General features: G+C 35.5%; 1 protein-coding gene across 2 annotated transcripts in view; it reads left to right on the forward strand.

Moving 5' to 3' along the window:
- The first annotated feature begins 2993 nt into the window (after nt 1-2993).
- The window catches only part of GRIA4 (glutamate receptor, ionotropic, AMPA 4), a 337046-nt gene continuing 320833 nt past the window's right edge, over nt 2994-19206 (forward strand). For both annotated transcript variants that reach the window (XM_004689063.1, XM_004689061.1), the window contains exons 1-3: nt 2994-3352; nt 3829-4004; nt 5171-5329. In XM_004689063.1, the coding sequence (XP_004689120.1) occupies nt 3917-4004; nt 5171-5329 (247 nt within the window). In that variant the 5' untranslated portion in view covers nt 2994-3352; nt 3829-3916. The remainder of the gene's footprint in view (nt 3353-3828; nt 4005-5170; nt 5330-19206) is intronic.

The raw sequence follows: 19206 nt of genomic DNA on the forward strand, positions 1-19206 counted from the left end.
TTGTGCATTTTTTCATCTCAGTTGTAATCCCCATGGACTTCCTACCACCAGTCCACCTGTGTGCCATCACCATAGTCCAGTGCTCTCTTCCCACCCGAGTTCTGATCCTGTTCCCCCTCCTACCCCCATAAAATGTCTCTGGTTCATAATTGTTCATTGTTTTCATTTTTACTCTATTACATTTGTTTCTCTCTCTCTTTTCTTCCCTCTGATCCTTTATGTTCCTGCTATGAGTAAAACCATCCCGTATTTTTCCTTTTCTTTCTGGCTCATTTAACTAAGCATGATCTCTTCATCCATGTTACTGCAAAAGGCATGACTTTAATAATTTTTTATTGCTGAGTAATATTCTACTGTGTATATGTACCACATCTTCTTAATCCAGTTATCTATTATTGGGCATTTTATCTCTGCCTTTACAAATTCTCCAAAACGAGGTTAAAGTGATTGTCACCTACCTGTAAATTCTCTCTCAGGATAATAGAAGTTATATCACAAGTCATATTTATAAAATGATTCAGAGGACTAGACACTTAGAGTGAAAAGTACAGGTGTTGGCTCTGCTATCACCAGTCACATTTTTATTCTTCAACTGTTCTGTCTTCAGCATTGTTGATACTAATTTCTGTTATTTATAAATAATAGCTTCCAGCTGGCCCAGCTTCCACTTACCTTTTTTAAACCAAATCTTACCACTTTCCCTTTTTGGTACATCTTAAAGATTTTGTAGGCATGAGATGATATTATAGAAATAGAAATTTAATTATAAACATCAATGGATAGCTCTATGCACCATAATAAATGGTAATTTGGATTCATAAAGTAAAATGAAGATTTTTAAAAACATTTATTCATATATACAAGAGCTGGGGTGGAAATCAGAGGTGTGGGGGTGAGAAGATTCACCAGAGACAAACTTGGGAGTAGGATAGGTGGATCTACTGAAATACACTGCTGAGGGAAGCAGTGGATGAGACAGGCGAGGTCTGCTGCACCATGTGGGTCAGCTCCTAGGCTGGGAATGGAAGGCATGTTGCAGTGGCTATAGTGCTCTGTCTTTAACCACTGTGCCCCATGGAGGCCCTAAGTTGAAGATTTTAATTAATTGGAAAAATTAAAATTCAGAACACTAGTATTATCTTGGAAAAATATGGTCATGTCATTGGTGGTCACATTAGTTGAAGTACAATCAAGTGTGTACTTGAAAAAACAAAAACAAAAAATGTGTTTTACATCTGTATCAGTGGTGGCACACATGATAGAGAAAGTGAAATATGCCTACTTTATAAGAATAATTGCAATAATTCTCTCCATGTATCAGACAGAACTTCACTTGTTACCTAACTGTGTGATTATTTTAAATGATTTGAAATTTTAATTTTAAATTAATTTTAATTTAAATTAAATTCAACTTGAATTTTATTTGGTCCATTTTATTATTGTCCTAAGAGATGCAGAATATTATTTGCAGTGTTAGTTCTAACACTGATAGAAAAGCCAAAAATTTAAAACCCCACTTGACTTGCAAGACTGCAGCCTTATAAACTGAAATGACAAATGTCTGATCTGTGCAATTCAATTACTCACAATTAGGTTGTTTTTTGTCATAACAATCTGTGGTGAAATGTAGCAGGGAGGTGGCTAAAAAACAAAAAGATGTGATTTTAAAAGCAAAATTCAGAATTTAGAACGGTACTCTGGTGTTTAATAGGAATCAGATATCATAGACAAACTCCAGGCACAGGTAGTGGGGGTTTCTAATAGAAGGAAACTTAAGAGAGTAAAGGTGACAGATAAGTTTTTTTTTTTTTTTTAAGTTTTTAACCAGGTGGCTGTTAAAAGAATTCTTGATCCATCATCAAGTCATTATCTTTTTCCCCAAAGCTTACATTTCATAAACATAGACATTTTTGTAAAGTATAATGGGGGACCCTAACCTTTGTGGAGACTCTTTGCCCTAATGATTCCTTGGAAGTTTAGCTCTAAATGATGTAGCCCAACTTTCCAGGTTCTAAAATGATACAATCCAACAAATGACGTATGAAAAACTAAAGATTTGAACATATTTTCTCTCTGAGTTAATGGAATTAGAGAACAGCATTTTACTGATTAGATCGAGAGACCTCACACTGGACAAAGCAAATCAGAAACTGGGTCTCTCTTTTTGGGTGTGGTACAGACTTCCTCCACACAGTCTGGTTAAATCTTCTAAGAGGTAATGTAGAGAAGAAGTGATGCTGTAGTTTCTAGAATCATGTATTTTCTTCAGCCCAGTCCTGGTAACTATTGACACCATCAGTGTGGCTTAAGACTCCATGGAAGGACATTGAGTGAATTGGGCATTCCACAACCCCAGCTAAAAATAAGACATGGTGGGAAAAAAAAACAAAAAACAAAAACAACAAAAAAACATTTTTCTACCAGACACCTGTGCCCACTGTCTCAAGGACTTTCCCTTCTTTCCCTTCTTATCCTCCTTTCCTGGCCCCTGGACTGTATTATGCTCCTGAAGTGGACCACAGCAGGAAAAAAAAGGGTCCTGGTGAAAAGAAGACTAGAAATAAAGGAGCCTTTAAATACTTTTAATTACTTTGCCTATGTTACACCCCAGAGTTCTTATTTTTAGTCCTGCTTCCAGCCTTTCAAAAAATATAGTTGAAACCCCACTCAATTCCATTTCTCAGTCTTCCCCCACCCTTTTTATTACCCTAAACTTTGTTATTTAAACAAATCTCCCCCACCTCACCCCCTTTCCTAGGTTGTTTTAACTTGCCTAGATCTCTGCCCAGGCTCAACTTCTCCAATTCTTTCTTACTTGCTGGCAGCCTTGAAGGGCTGCCCTTTGCCCTCTATTCTTCTCCTCCTCTTCCATCTCCTCCTCCCTGAGCCCCTTCACCTCATCCATTCCCCTCTCAGTCTCTCCAGATTCCCGGGCTGTCTGCTGGTGAGAAATCTTTGCTGCAGCGCAGACCGGAGTCCCCTGCGCGCAGCCCAGTGGCAGAAGAGGGCGAGGCTGGGAGGGAAGGCTGGGCTGTAGGGGAGGGAGACAGCCAGTCCTCCCCTGGAGCCTGCGAGAATGCGGCAGGGGCCCGGGGGCATGGGGAGGTACTAACCCCCCTGCCCCTTCTCCGGGCTTGCAGACCTGGCCTGCGGGTCAATTTCCTTGTGGTGCGGCCAAGAAGCGGAGGCTCCTGAAAAGCAGAGACTGGGTCTGGGGCTGTCCATCCCCAGAGTAGGTCCCGCTGAGAACCGGGGGAAGAAGAGAGAAGGGAGTCAGTGAGTGGTGAGAGAGAAAACATAAAAACCTGTCTCTCGACTGGCTCTGGAGCTTCCGGGAGACTGGGGCGCTCTGGTGAGCACCCAGGGGATGAAGCGAGCTGAGCGGTGGGCTAGGGGCATGAGAGGGAGTGTGCGCTTTAGGAGGGGACCTACTGAAGGAAGCCTGGCTGGCGCAGGCTTGGGGGTGGGGGTGGGAGGGTAAGGGGGACACAGCCGGTGCCAGCCGCGGAGCGCGTGTGGCTGCCTGGGCGCCAGTGTTTGTGTGTATGTGAGAAAGCGAGGGGCGAGCGCGAGTGCGAGTGAGGCGAAGACAGAGCGCATGTCTCATCCCTGTGAGCAGCCACTAGACGCTCCACCACCATCTTTTGCATGTGCAACATTTGCAGCCGGACAGAAAATCTCTCCCAGGGCGATGGAGACTGCGGGAAAAACCTGGCAGCTCGAAATGGATTGCTAAGGGGAAATTGTCATAATCATAAAACACCCAACCTGTCTGCCCTTTTTCTTTCTTTCTTTTTTTTTTTTTTTTTTTTTGGTTTTTAATTTTAGCGCCATCGTTTTCAATGCCTCTCTGAACAGCCTTTAGAAAGAGTGCGAGAGAAAGAGAGAGCGCGCGCCAGGGAGAGGAGAAAAGAAGATGAGGATTATTTGCAGACAGATTGTCTTGCTATTTTCTGGATTTTGGGGACTCGCCATGGGAGCCTTTCCGAGCAGCGTGCAAATAGGTAAGCTCTGTTCCAGGGGGTTGTGCATGTGGGTGACTAGTAGATATCCAAAAGTGAGTTAAATGAGTTGCTGATGAGCAATTCAGGGAAACCTTAGGCAGCTCCCTTCTCTACCGCTTCCTTTCTCGCCTTTACAAAAAGACTGCCTTTTTGGTGCAGGTTCGATTGGGATAGCCGCACAACTGCCCACCCTTCCCAGCCCTTACTCCATTTACACCTTTGACTCAGTAGGCTTCAATAGGATTGAAATAAGTTAGAAATAAACCTCTGTGGGCTTTGTTTCATTATGTGATCTTCCCTTTTTCTAGACCATGAGTCGAGTTTAATAGTTGTTATTTTTTAAACCATTTTTTTTAAAACCATTTCTTTCCATGCTGGACTCTGGAGCTTTCTCATTAGCTAAAGATATTGGAGGAAACAAGCATTTTCACCCACACTCTCCTACCTTTTCTTTACAGGTTAACTGGTTCCAAAGTTAGGTCCCTTTCCCTTTCCCAGAACCTTCTCTAGTTTTATTTTGTTTTCGTCTTGCATCTTTTGTCTCTTTCCTCTAACTTGACTCATATTCCACCGACTCTATCCATCCTTGGCTTTTCTAGCTGTTCTCCTCTCCTGTCTTTTAATGGGACGCAGCTATTGAATTTCTTCCAGCTAAACCCAGCCTCAACACTGCATCATTTCTTGTGGACTGTGCACAGAACAGAGCTAATTAGGCTGAGTCCACGAGCTGCAGAAAAACAAAGTTCATTTCTCCTTCCTGATTTCCCTCTTCCCTGCTTGTCACCAAATCCCTCCATTTCTGTATTTTAATGCAAATCCTCCTTTCTATTCATTTGCATGCATCTTAGAGAGAAATGTCCTGAGTTGGCTGATGTGGCTGTGTGCTGGGAATTATGGGGAGAGCAAGAGAGAGAAAGGGAAACATACTAAATGGCCTCAGAGGTCATTATGCTCATGACAAATTGGGACAGGGAAAAGCTGAGCTGTCCTGTAGGCTAAAATACTAAAGCATAAACCTAGGCACAAAGAGCAGTGGTACAAAATGTGGCAAAGTGAGCTCCTTATTGTATGTGCTAATGAATAGCAGTGGATTTGTCTTTGCTTGGGGCGGGTATAACATTTACAAGAGGAAACACTGAATGTGCTTTTCCTGCTGTCTTTAATAGGTGGTCTCTTCATCCGAAACACAGATCAGGAATACACTGCTTTCCGGTTAGCAATTTTTCTTCATAACACCAGCCCCAATGCGTCGGAAGCTCCTTTTAATTTGGTACCTCATGTGGACAACATTGAGACAGCCAACAGTTTTGCCGTAACAAATGCGTGTAAGTAAAACAGAAGTTATGGATAAATTAGAAGAAAATTTAAATGAAGTAATAGAGCCTCTTTCTTCTTTATTATTATTACTATTATTATTATTTTTTGAGAGAGAGAGAAATTCAAGATTCTCACACTTGACTGGTTCCAGAGCAAAATCATAGTTAAAACAAAATTTCATCTCAGGGATTCAATGATTTCTTTCTTCTTTTCTTTTTTCTTTCTTCCTTCTTAAATATTTTGTGTGTGTGTGTGTGTGTGTGTGTGAGGATAATTCAAGTTCATTTCACCCTTAACATTTCAATGTTTCTCTTGTCAGCTGAATGTCAAATTAGTGAAAACTGCATCCAGTATAGGTTTGGGTTCTGTTCCTTTTTCTCATTTGCTTTTCACTTGAGTAAGCATGTCTTCTTTCAAGAAGACACATGCTTTCCTCCACTGGTGAAGGGGATGGAAGGTTTGCTAATAGTGACAAGGAGAGAGAAGCAGGAGCAGGAGCATTGCTGAGGAGGATATCTATTTTCGCCGGTTGGTTGATGCTGCGGATGATCTGGTGATGTCACTTGAGGCTGCCCTGCTCTTATATTCTGGGTTGTAAATGTCTCTTACTATCACCTAATGCATATATCCTGTGAATATAACTATGAATCCTTACCTGGGTGCCAAATTGTGTTAGTCTCCAATCTACCAGAATTCACAACCAACCCAGCTGGATCTATTATTCCACACAATGAAAATAAAGAGTGACCTCACATAATATGCTAAAAGGAAACAGTTGAACAACGCTTCCCCACCAGAAGATGGTATTATTTAATGTAAAAAATATGAACTACTATACATTGATTTAAAACTCTAAAATATAATAAGCCAACATAGCAATTTTATTGTATTTTCACTCTTGAAGGAAATACACATTTCAAATATCTCCTCAGTTTTACATGCTAATTTCTACCTTTCAAAAAATATATGATCAGGTAGTGGTTACAAGTTATGTAAGAGACAGACGAATCAATTTTACATAAAATTTTGCACAGTAAGTATAAAATAGTTAATGACTTGCAGAGATTTTTTTATTCTATCAAGTCGAATATTTTTTTTTTCAAGTCGATTATTTTTAATTTAAAAGTTCTCCTGGTATAAGAAAGTGCACTGAACAAACAAGTAAAATTGAAAACAGAGTTTTTAAATGTTTGGAGATACCTGTTTCATTGACTTCATTATTTTAAGTCACATTCATATTAATCCCTCTCCCCCCCTTTTTATTTTGGTATGTAACTATTACATTGTTTCAGCGTGGTCATGAGACTATCAAAGCATGTGACATTTTTATGTACTGCTACTATTGTATTATTGGGCTGGAATGTGATAGTTCCATGAAAATGTTTTATGTTTAAAAGTCATTTATTACACCTAGTGATAAAATCAATATTATACTATAGCAAGAGGATGTTACTTTCCATCAAAATGCAAATGTTAAGGCTAGATTTGTGGATAGTCATTTTCACAGATATTTTAGTTTTAGTTTCCAAGTTGTGAAAAAGATGTGAACTTTCAAATAGTTTTAGGAATAGAGTTTTACAGTACATAAATCTTACCTGTTAACTTAAATATTTCTCATGTCTATCCTGAGACTATCTCAGCCAAAGCATTATCAACTTTAAAATTAATTCAAGTTCAAATATATTTGGAGGTACTTTTATCAGCAGTGCACTATTGCTTAAATATTTTTATTAAAGTTTGAAATATTTTCTTAAAGTGCCAGACATACTAGTTTTATTTTAATTTGCTTGATTCACTTCGTAAGCATTCTAAAGTTTATATTATGACTTTAGCTAATCCTTTCTTCTTCTGTATCATTCATCAGTCTAGTAAGGATTAATTTTAACCAGTATTATTTTTTATATAATGAAAATGTTTTTTTAAAATAAAGTATAACTGGTAGAGTACCTGTAAAACATGAAAAATTGGTAAGAAGATAAACAGAGAATGATAAAGTAGAATAAGGTATAAAATATAGATGATATGATATGGTATTCTTTAACAGGGTAGGATGGAGAAAATTGACTCTAAAGTTAAAGGTTGCTTATTTTGAATCCAAGTATAACGCAAATTTACTAATACATTTTCTGGAGTCACATGTTATTGATTTTGTGTACATGTTTAAATAATTTTAAATATAAATTGTAAATAAGGAAAATAATTTTTTTAGTGAAGAAGGCAGTTTTTTTGACAAATGATTATGCTGACTGTCCTTCAGGCAATGCTAAGCATAATTTGGGAAAAACCATTGTCAGAGACTGTAGGTCAGATGATTGGTGTTTGTTGGACTGGCCAAAAAAAAAAAAAAATACTCATGGTTTTCCAGTCTAATGGAAGGTGAAATGTAAACGAACATCTTCATAAATCAAACTTTATGCCTCTGAGTACAAAAGGATAAAAATAGTATTCTGGAGATACAACATGGACCTTATTTTTTAAATTTTCCGTCTTAGATTAGACATTAAAATAAGTGATTGCTATGTTTATTTTAAGTGTGCTTTTCTGCAGTATATTCTTGTAAAACTGCATGGTCAAATCTATCTGTGAATAAGGCCCATTAAATTTAATGTTTTTATTTTATGGAAAGTATGCTCAAAGAAAAAAAAAGGCAGATTAAAGAATAGAGTAATCCTCATTTATTGGAGACATGATTCAATGCTGATTCTTCTGTCTCAGAATTAATTCAGTGTTCTAAGAATACCTTGGGCAATTATGTATATAGTTTACAGACTATATGAATTTAAACCTGATTATCTTTTAACTTAAATCCCAAATTTCTGCAGAAGAAAAAATATTTGGCTTGGAATGTTATTTTATTTTTATAATATTTGCATAAGATGCAAATGAAAATTTTTTTTTAAGTATTCATGTTGTTGGAATGTTTACTTGTTCACCTCAATGATAATAAATATAAATTGTGACTTAATTCAAAATATGGGGTATGACAAAATTATTGTTTTTTAAAATATATATATTACAGTAATTTTTAAACAAAATATTATACACTTGACCCAAAATAGCTATTACAACAGTCACACTAGTTAAATTGGATCCCTCCTTTTCAGAACATTGAGACAACTTGAAAATGAGTTGTCTCCTCATATTTTGTTATACTTAATGTATGCAGATATTTTCATTTGTGGATGGTACACTTTAAATTCGACTGGATTAATAACCAAAATTTTAAAGTAATCTATTGCTACATCTTTTAAAAGATAGAAAACATTTGAGACATTGCCTTTATTAGTTTAGTACAATTATGTTTGAAATTAGGCATTCTCTGACAAAACCAATGCTTTAATAAGACAGCCCCTTCATATAACACACAAATACTCAGTTTCTCAAATGACTTTTAAATTTCAGATGAGCAGTAGGGACATGTGTATTGTCATTTTGGTGAGATAGTTAAAAGATTTTATGGAATATTTCTAATTTTTGAAACCTGAATTAAAAGGACAAGTATGCTAATTTTTTCTTAAAATGTGTTTATCTAACTTTTTAAAATCTTTGTTTAATAGTTTAAAATATATGGATTGGAAAGCTGTAGCAATCATAAAAAGAATGAAAAAGTTATTTTTTTGAGGATTATGTCTCTGGTCAATTTACTTAACAATTCTAAATATCTGAGATGAGTACACTTGTAAACCTAGCTTTGTATGTAAAATATCCCATGCCTGTTATATCCAAGTATATTGAAAATCTGAGACTATATCCATTAGGTTCATAGGCACTTCTACCTGTACAATTAGTACTTTATAAAAACACATTAAGGGTAGTACATCATCTTTCGACTTTAATTCAACATTTAAAATTGTGCATTTTCCTTTTAAGGGACATGACATTGTCAAAGTTTATGTTAGGCTGATAAAATGATCTTACTGTGCTAGAAGTACAAGTCTAATGGTTTGACCTGCTAAGTTATTAGCAAAGATAGAATTAAATACAGTTTGACTTTTGATTATTTTTAGGAAAACTAATGAAGTGACTCAATTGGGGCTGTCATTAGGTCTCCTTGTTTTGAATTATACCAAGATTCTATGTTGCTTTGAACTAATTCTTTAGTTTTAAAATACTCTTTCTCTTCCCTTAATTTTTCATTGTTAAAATTTAACATCAGGCCCTCCCTGGTGGCGCAGCGGGTTAAAGCACAGCACTGAGAAGCTAAAGCCGCTTCCGCATGAGTTCCATTCCCGCCTGCCCCGGAGGTGACCACATGGCGTGGCAGACCTCTCCTGACCCGCCCGCTGCTCCCCTCAGCAGTGTACTTCGTCTATCTGCCTGTTCTGTTCCCCACTCTGTCTCTGGTGAAGCCTCTCGCCGCCCCTGAGCCTCTGGCCTGTACCCCAGTTCTGTATGCACAAATAAATAAATTAAAAAAAAAAAATTTAACATCAAAGATGAGTCATATTCTTATATGATAGGATGATACACCACTTATGTATATATGATATATATCAGAATTGTCAAAGAATCAAGTTGTTCATGAAACTTAGAATTCCTCCATGAGCTTCTGTCCCCCATTTCTATTATTGCAACTATTGTTTATTTTTCAATGATGAAAAATGTTTGCCCTCTGCCTTTGGGAATCAGGTTTAATCTTACTTTATAGAATTTCATTATTGTTCTGGAATTAAAAGTGAGTGATAAATCCACTACATCCTACATTATACTTTAGCACATAACTTTTAAATTGCTTTCATATACAAGATTTTACTTGATCGCATGCAAGTCTTAGAATAAGACAGTCCTTTTTCTAGCTAAGACACCTTTGGTTCAAATAGTCCGCTGATTTGCCAAAGACCATATAGCAAATAAGCTGCAGAGACAGTTTGAATGCAGGTTTTCTATTAGCCTAGTACTTATACTTGGGAGTACATAGTTTGTGAAAAATGCATCCATCCTGAGGTTATTTTAATTAAGAAAGAAAATAAGAATTGGTATTTAACATTTTTAAACTAATTGCAACATTTTGAAGAAAATAGGATAAGACATTTCTGGGAAAGTTATTCATTAATCATATGACAATGAGTGATATAGCAAAGACTGAAGTCATAGAACATAATGAATTCATCTTCATTCACTAGATTAGATAATGAGTTTCATTTGTTCATTAGGCATAGTCCTCAAAGTCAACTATATTTAAAGCACTGCTAGAAACAAGATATCAGAACTTATAAGTGTAGTTGCTGCCTAAGAGAAGCTCATCATCCAGTAGCAAAGAAAGACCAGTTAGTAAAGTATAATGAGATAAAATACTAGGTCAGAGGAACAGTATTATGATAGATATGAGCACAGGAATCCACGAAGAGATGGCACCTAAATCTGAGTATTAAGGCACCTAATTGAGAATGTGAAAAGGAGGGAAGGAAGACCTGGCCACCAAGGGAGCTGCCCACAAGACGACACCAAGCAGTGAGAGAGCCAGCTGTGTGTGAACCATTGAATGTGTCGTGGTCTGTCTGTTCTGTGAGGGGTGAGGCAAGGAGATGTGTAGTAAGGGGTGAAGCTTTGTAGATCTACAGAAGATCCAGTAGCTGTGACAAGGAAACTTCTGAAGAAGAGACGATCCCATAACAGATTTGAAAACAGTGGTGGTGTGATCAGGTTTATATTTACAAAGAACAGACTGTTGCCAGAGGGAGAATAAATTTGAAGGGGACAGAAAAGATCAGATGATAACTTGTAGGTTGATAAATGCTTCTATAAAAGTTGTCACACTGAAGAGAGAAAAACACACAGATCCAAAAATCCAGATCTGTTGATAGAACTTGTTGATGGATTGCATTTTGGGGGTGGAGTGGAGTGGAGTGGGAGAGTGTGTGGTAAGACTTTAAATATGATTTCTGGCCTGGACAAATGGATAGTGGAAACATTGATTAGCAAGGGAGACACAGCAGGTGGAGCCTAAATGTGTGGGGGGAGCTCAGTTAGTGTAAACATACTGTTTTTCAGATGTTTGAGACATTCAAATAAGATATTCAGTAGTGACTTGGACATGCGTAATTAGAGCTCTTGAGCTCAGTCTGAATTGCAGAGGACAAAATATCACCAAATACCAAAACTTGAAGGTTAGGGAGAGAAAAGGGGACTCAAAAAATTGGTCAGAGTTCAGATACAAGTAAGGCTGAGTAATTTCAAAAAGTAGGAAAGATTGCCCTTTGTCAAGGGCAGCAACATTTAAATGATAAACTACAAGAATTAACTGTAAAGTGTTGAACTTCAGTTTTTCCTTCTCTTTAGAGTGTTCTTTGTATTTTGATCAGTTAAAAAAAAAAAAACAGCCCTTGTTAACTAAGCCTACAGAGGTCCTATCAATACATTCCCTTTTGTATGTATTGCCCTAGAATATTCTTATCTTTTATTTAGATAAGGAAGAAGAGAACATTTTCTCTGAACTTTTCTATCAGATGGGCTTGAATTTGCATCCTGATGGCAGATAGATTACTTAACACTCTGGGCCTCAGCTTTTTCATCTGTTAGCATTAGAAAATAAAACATACTGCAAATGAATTTTATGAATATTAGGAAAAAATTGTGTGAAATTATTAGCACATACTTAGAACAATTCAATTTACTTACATTATGTAAATTTACACTTATTTATATTATTTCTGTCATGCAGCATTTATTTCTACGTCTGTTTTATCATTTCAAGAGCTATTTGTTTTTTTCTTCCTTGAAGAGGTATTTTAGGTTGTTAGTAAACATATTTTGTTTCTGTTTCATAGGATTTTTTTTTATCTATTACCGAATTACTTATTTTAATTGTTATATACAGTTCATATGTCTATGTCCAAACAATTGGATAACTTTCTGGTGGTATCCATAACCCACTCATGCAAAGAGAGAATTAGTTTCTAGGTAGAATAAAGGAAGAAAGTGAACTCCCCCTAATTCTATGTAAAGTTGTATGTTCTGGAGCATGGTGTGTGTGTATGTGTGTTTACAGAAAGATAGTCTAAACTTTTGAGCAGATTTTCAGTGAGTTCCAGTCACCAAAAATAAGTCTCCATAGCACAGACTTAAAACAACTACACATAAATTAGTTAAACAAACATTACTTCCTTTCCTACCTTCATTACCTTAAAATCCAACTGGAATTTATCCTTGACACCAACCAGCAATGTTTCCATAAAATCCATCTCCACCAGCTTCTTTCTAAAGTAGAAAATATTTTGTTTTCTAGCTGATAAAACCCTTGACATGGTCCTTTGCGTTTCAACCTGTCATTTTTATTCCTTTGCTTACAATCAAGTGTTCTCTATACTCCACACCAGCTCATTCTAGTTTTATCAGGATTTTCCTTTTCCCTCACCATCTCCACTCCTAGAACACTTTGTTCTTGAAGGTCATCAGTGACTTGCAAATAAGTAAATCCAGTTATTTGTTTAATCTTTATTGACTTTAAATAGCATGTGTAAGATTTGTCATTGCTGAAAACTCCCTAATCTGTGGAACTCATTCCTTTGCTGTTAATAATAATAATGATAACTACTAAAATGGGACACTGACTATATCAGTGGTCTTTTGCTATCACAATTCTTGCACAACCCTAGGATGCATGTACTAGTATTATCATTTTATAAAATAACATAAAATACAGTCTCCAGGAATTTAAGACTTGTAGCCAAGAAAATATGCCTAACCATTAAAATGTATCCAGGGGATTAGATTGTAAGGTCCTTTTTGCCTGCCATGTATACCATATTATTTTCATTAATGCAGTTTCCACAAGAGACCTATGATATGTGTGACAGTAACTCGGTAGCTCTTAACATAAGCAGAAAGATGCTTTTCTCAAAACCACCACTTCAGCAACTTTCATTTAGTACTCTAAATATGTGTACCATGTTGCATTGGACTGCAGTTGTTCTATGTGATTTGTAACGTAGCACAGAAGTTTGAGAATTACAAATGATGGCACCTCCATTACTTTATATTGCTAAATACATGTCATAAAACCCAATATGTGTAAAAATGAATGAATGACTTTTAAATGTTACACAATGGTATTGAATACTCACTAATTTGGCCAGCTCTCATTCTTTTTATAGCAAAGTCACTTGGTTTACAACAACTAGAGATATATTTCAATATAGTTTTCTAAAGACTTGAAGATTTGCTTAGCTATCAGGTGTTTTCTGTCATATGAATTTGGATTCTAAATAAACATAGTAATGTCTGTCTTAGTGATGCTTAGGTTTTCATAGCATCATTAACAATTTCCTCCCGCTTAAAGCTTTGAGTATCATCAATTAAAAGTTCAATGTTACACTAGAAATAAAAGGTGAAAGTATTTGAGATTTAATACTTTTTTATTAAGCCACTACTTTTTTTCAGATATAGCAGATTTTGCCATATAAGCTATAATCAGTTTTTTTTTTATTGCTTATACTTATTCCAAAATAATAGAATACTATGCTTATTCCATAATGAGCAGTTTTTCATCAGTAAGTTTAAATACATGATGCCTGGTATTTGCATTCTTATACATTTAGCTTTATGTTAAAATTAACATATGCTTGTGAAAATAAAATAGTTCAGAATCTAGTATTCAGAATAGTCTGTAGTCCCATGACTTAGAGCTAGCCACAGAGAACAGTGGTCTATATCTTGCCAGACTTCCATATATATATATATATATATATTTATACCTAAGTAGAGGGATACAGGGTAATATAAACATAAGATATTAATATATGTCTAGAAATATAGGTATTCAGTAAAAATAGCATTATAATATACCTTTTTTTTAATAGTTTATAAAATGTATCACAGAAGTTTTCTGGCAATATATAGAAAAGAAATCTCAATTTTTTTTTTACTTCTAAATAATATGACCTTGTGCAAATTTACTGAGATTAATGTTCTTAGTACCCTCTGGATCAACATTTAGTCATTTTCCATGTTTTTGATGTTATCACCAAAACTGTAGTGTAACTACTTGTTTCTCTATATGGAATATTTGTGTAGAAATCCTGTAAGTGAAACTACTACATGAAAGTGTGATTTTTTTTTTTTACTTTTAATAGCTACTATCAGTTTCTTCTCAAAAAAATAATTTACAACCATCATTATGTGAAAATAATTGTTTTTCTATGACCTGCCAATACTAGCCATTATCAGTCTCTTGAATCTTCACTTGTCCTGATGGGTGAAAATGACATCTAATTGCTGCTTTAATTTGCATATTTTTGACTAATAGTGACATTGAGAATATGTTCCTTTATTTATAAGACTCCTTTTCATTTGCAGTGTTGTATTTGTAAGAGTGTTTCATATGCTATAAAAATACTTTGTCACCTATGTTGAAATTTTTTTTTTTATGGCACTGGCTTCCAGCTTCAATTATGATGCCTTTTACCATACAGACATTCTATATTTTTTATACAGTTAAATTTGTAAGTCATTTTATGCATGTGCCACTTGTGTTATGCTCATAAGGAATTTCCTGTCCTTGAAACTATATAGGCATTATCCCACATACTTTCAGGGTTATACATTTTGTATCATCAACTCTTAGAATTTGTTTCCTTACTTGGCTTGAAACAACAGAATTTTTTTATCTTAGAATTTTAGAAGTCTGTAGAATTGGTATTCTTATATGTGTGAGGAATTGATCTTTATTTATACACTATTCACTTTATTACACTTTTATTTCCTAAGTGCTTTGAATTTCTACATTAGTGCAAAACCCCTGCCCCTTCTACTGAATTTGAGCTTATGCAGACGTTCTGTATTCCATCTCCTCCATTAATTTTTCAATTTGCTTTTTCAGCTCCATACCATTTCCTGACAGTCCCTCATGGTCATACTACTGCTAGTTTTTACATTGTTATAATTCATTTACTTTATCTTTGGTTCATAGGTATTTCTTTTCCTTTCCAGACCATGTATATCACGAGTGTTTTCACCCTTCTCCCTTATTAGCTGACCATTCTTATCCAAGCCAGTGGCACCTTTCTGATAATTTTATTGAAAATCTCCTGTTTCTATTCTCTACCGCTTCTATTCATATTACATACTGGAACCAAATGTGCACCTTTGAATTTATAAATCCGAGCTGTCTCTTACTCAAACCATTCAATGACTTTTATTTTCTTAGATTAAAATTGTGACTATTTTAAAAAAGGTTTATTTATTTATGAAAACAGAACTGGGGTACAGGCAAGAGGAACAGGAGAAGTGAGCAGATTCACCAGAGGCAGAGTGGAGAGCAGAACAGGCAGTTAGATGAAGTACACTGCTGAGGGGAGCAGCAGGCAGGACAGCTGAGGTCTTCTGCACCATGTGGGTCACCTCCGTGGCCGGGGGCAAGCTCTCACTGAAGTGCCTACGGCTACCTTGCTGTGCTGCATCCTTACCCATTGCACCACCAAGGAGTGCCCCAAATTGTGACTTTTTAACGTAGTCCTGAATGATGTGGATCTTGCTCATCTTTTGCCTTGCTCACCATGCTATAGTTGAATTCCTCTTCTTTTGGCTCCAAACATTCTTTAACCTTTTCTTATTCCTTCGTACTTACTTACCTTTTCTTTTTTATTTCTTTATTTTTTGCAGTTTCCAGTCCAATTATTTGCTAGAATACTAAGTTTCTGATCTTTAGGACTCAGATCAAAGATAGCACTTTGAAAATGGCAATACCCAGTCCCAAATTCCAGTTACTCTTATTACATTACCAACCTTTTTATCATTTTACGTGAAATATAAATATAAATTTCCAAAACTTAGCATTTTATCTGCCTTGTTAGACATTACACTTATAGAACCTCAACCATGGCAGATAAAAAGTAATGATCAACAAATTTCTTCAAATAAATGAAAGAGCATTTTGTGGTAGCTTTTAATTTACTCACTTTTTGAGTCAGCCTTACATTAGCTAAAACTTTGTGTGAGTTATCTTTGATAAAGTCAAGCAGAGCCTGAGGCAATGAGGGAGTAGGTCCAAACTTAATAGTAGGTATTTTGTTTATCTTAAGCATTTCTTTACCATTTGCTTCTATTGGATTTAATTACTGGTATGGCCTAGGTAAGGAGGAATACATTCCCTAGTAGTAAAAAGGTAGAAGAATTTATTGCAAATTGGTGAACATCGTCTTGGTCAGGTAGCACACCGATACATTTAAGTCTGGCAAAAGAGAACTTCTAGGACTTTGTAACATGTGGTGTCTGCTGACAGAACAACTGGAAAATGGTGCTACACACTACTTTCAAAGTAGGAGAAAGCCCATTTGGGAAGCCCAGGTGAACTTGTAGGCAAAATTGGGAGAATTCTGTCTGTTCAGACATCAACTGCTTCCTTAGCACTTAAAGTTCATGAAACAGGATGATGTGTGAAAAAAGAGTTTGGTGTCAAATATACAGTGTTGTTCTTGTCAGTTCTTGATTATCCACAGTGCACATTCTGTAATTTCACAAAGAACTAACTAACTTTTAAAATCATTTATCCCTTTTTTGAAATGAGCTTTTCTTTTTAAATTACTTAATGGGGCCCTCCCTGGTGGCGCAACAGGTTTACCAAGTTAGCCACAGCTGCAGCCACTTCAGTGAGAGTTCTATCCCCAGCCAGAGAGGTGACCCACATGGCACAGCAGACCTCTCCAGATCCACCCACTGCTCCCTTCAGCAGTGTATTTCAGTACATCTGCCTGTTCTGCTCCCTACTATATCTCTGGTGAACCCTGCACCTCTGGTCTGTACCCAATTCTGTGTGCATAATTAAATAAGTATTTTAAAAAATTAATTACTTAATGTCTAACTGTATATATACCTAGGGAGATTTCAAGTACATTTTACCACTTGTCTTTTCCAGAGATTTAATCAAGAGAAAAATAACGTTTCCTTTTCTTGAAAAATATACTTTCTCACTCCTTAGTGGAAAACTATTAAGTCAGAGTTTTTCTCTTTTTGCTCTTACAACCAAGAAATTAAGTTGTGTATTTACTATATAGTAGTAACATTATTCCCTATTTAAACATTTAACCTTGGTTTTATATCCATGGTTTTGATAAAATCATATATATATATATATGTATGTATGTATATATGAATATATATGATATAAATTATATAGAAATTACACATGTTATAAACATGTTTACATAAATATACCTATGCACATCATTTTTAGAAAGGAGCACTAGAGTGCAGTGACTATAGAGAAGACAAAATGATATTCTATTCAGCACCAATGTCAGTCAGCTTTTACTTGAATAGCCAAATTTCATATTTACTACCTTTTCAGTATTTTGCATTTGCCTTGAAAGATGATGATGAATTCATGGGTGAATGGATAGATGTCAGTTTCTTCAGATTATAAATTTCTTTGGGGAAAGTATGGTACCTTATCAATATCTCTACTCTGAAAGCCAACCTGCCTTCACAACATTTATTTATGTTCCATATACAATGTATTTTTCTGACTGGTTGTGGGAGAAGGGAAGGATCCCATTTATTGGCTAGATATAACAACTTATTCTTAGCCAAATTGAATAACAGAAAACCAAGACTTTAAAAAAAAATTGTTTTTAAAGTTTTTTTTTATGTAAAAGACTTTAAAAAAATTGTTTTTAAAGTTTTTTTTATGTAAAAGAACTGAGGTATGAGGTATAAAAGTATTCACTAGAGACAGAATGGGGAGCAGAACAGGTGTATTTAGTGAATACTGCTAAAGGGAGCAGCAGGTGAGACAGGAGAAGTCTGCTGCACCTTATGTAGGTCAGCTTCCTGTCCAGGCATCGAACTCTGGTGGTGATGGAAGTGATAGAACTGAAAATTAGCCCCTAGGTCCAACATTTTATTTTTAATACACAGTTCAAATCCTTCAAATTTTTGAAAATATAGCACATATACTCTTATAACGTTGGCAAGCCAAATCATATTTCCTAACCTTTAACATCTAAGCCAGTCAGTCTGAATATTCTATGAATTTATTAAAATGTCTTTCAAATATATTGACCTGAAGTAATATTTATGCACCATTGTAATCTTTCCAGAATTAAAATCTACATTTTCTTTTCTTTTCTTTTTTTTTTTTTTGAGGAAACATTAGTTTACAAACAGTGTTTGAAATTTAGAGGTCTAAGATCTCCCCCTTCAGGTGTTGTTACCAAACCACACACCACCCATATTGCACAGTATACACATCCATAGTCCTTCGCGCTCTCTCTCCATATACACACTTGATATTCATTTTAATGATCAGATGTGATGTGTCCAGGTGAGAGTATTAAATTCAATTATGTTTGACATTTTTTACATAAGATGTAACATAACATGTTTTAAATATTAATGATTCAGTTACATGAGTCTTTCTGTTCATGTTAAATTTGTGGTCAATTAAAACTTAACATTGCATTTTTTCCACATGATTTACTGCAAATCTCTCTATACAGCATATTTTGAAATTCAAAATGAAAGATTTTTACATGTAGATTCTTAAATTTCAACTTTTTTCCTTATTATTTTCAATTTTTTTTAAAATTGTCTTTTTTTGTTTGTTTTTTGTTTTAACTGTGCTAATGCTGGTTTACAATGATGTATATTACTTAGGGGGATAAGTTGTCATTGCCTCAGATATCTGTTCTCTCCAATCCAGCACCAAAACATGCTTAGTACTCAGCATAGTCTATTAAATACCTCTCCTCTTTACTCTGCCTGTCCCTCACCCCCACCATTTCCCTACAGTAACCTCCAGTCTACACTTAGATTTATGAATTTGTTTTGATTTCACTTTCTCTGTACATTTTTGATTTCACTTTCTCTGTACCTTTGATTTCTTTGTTTTTATTCCATATGTGAGTGAAACTATCTGGTATTTCATTTGTGTGGAGACTTCAAGGTCATC

Source organism: Condylura cristata, unplaced genomic scaffold, assembly GCF_000260355.1.
Source record: "Condylura cristata isolate star-nosed mole 26May11 unplaced genomic scaffold, ConCri1.0 scaffold00025, whole genome shotgun sequence".
Taxonomy (NCBI): Eukaryota; Metazoa; Chordata; class Mammalia; order Eulipotyphla; family Talpidae; genus Condylura; species Condylura cristata.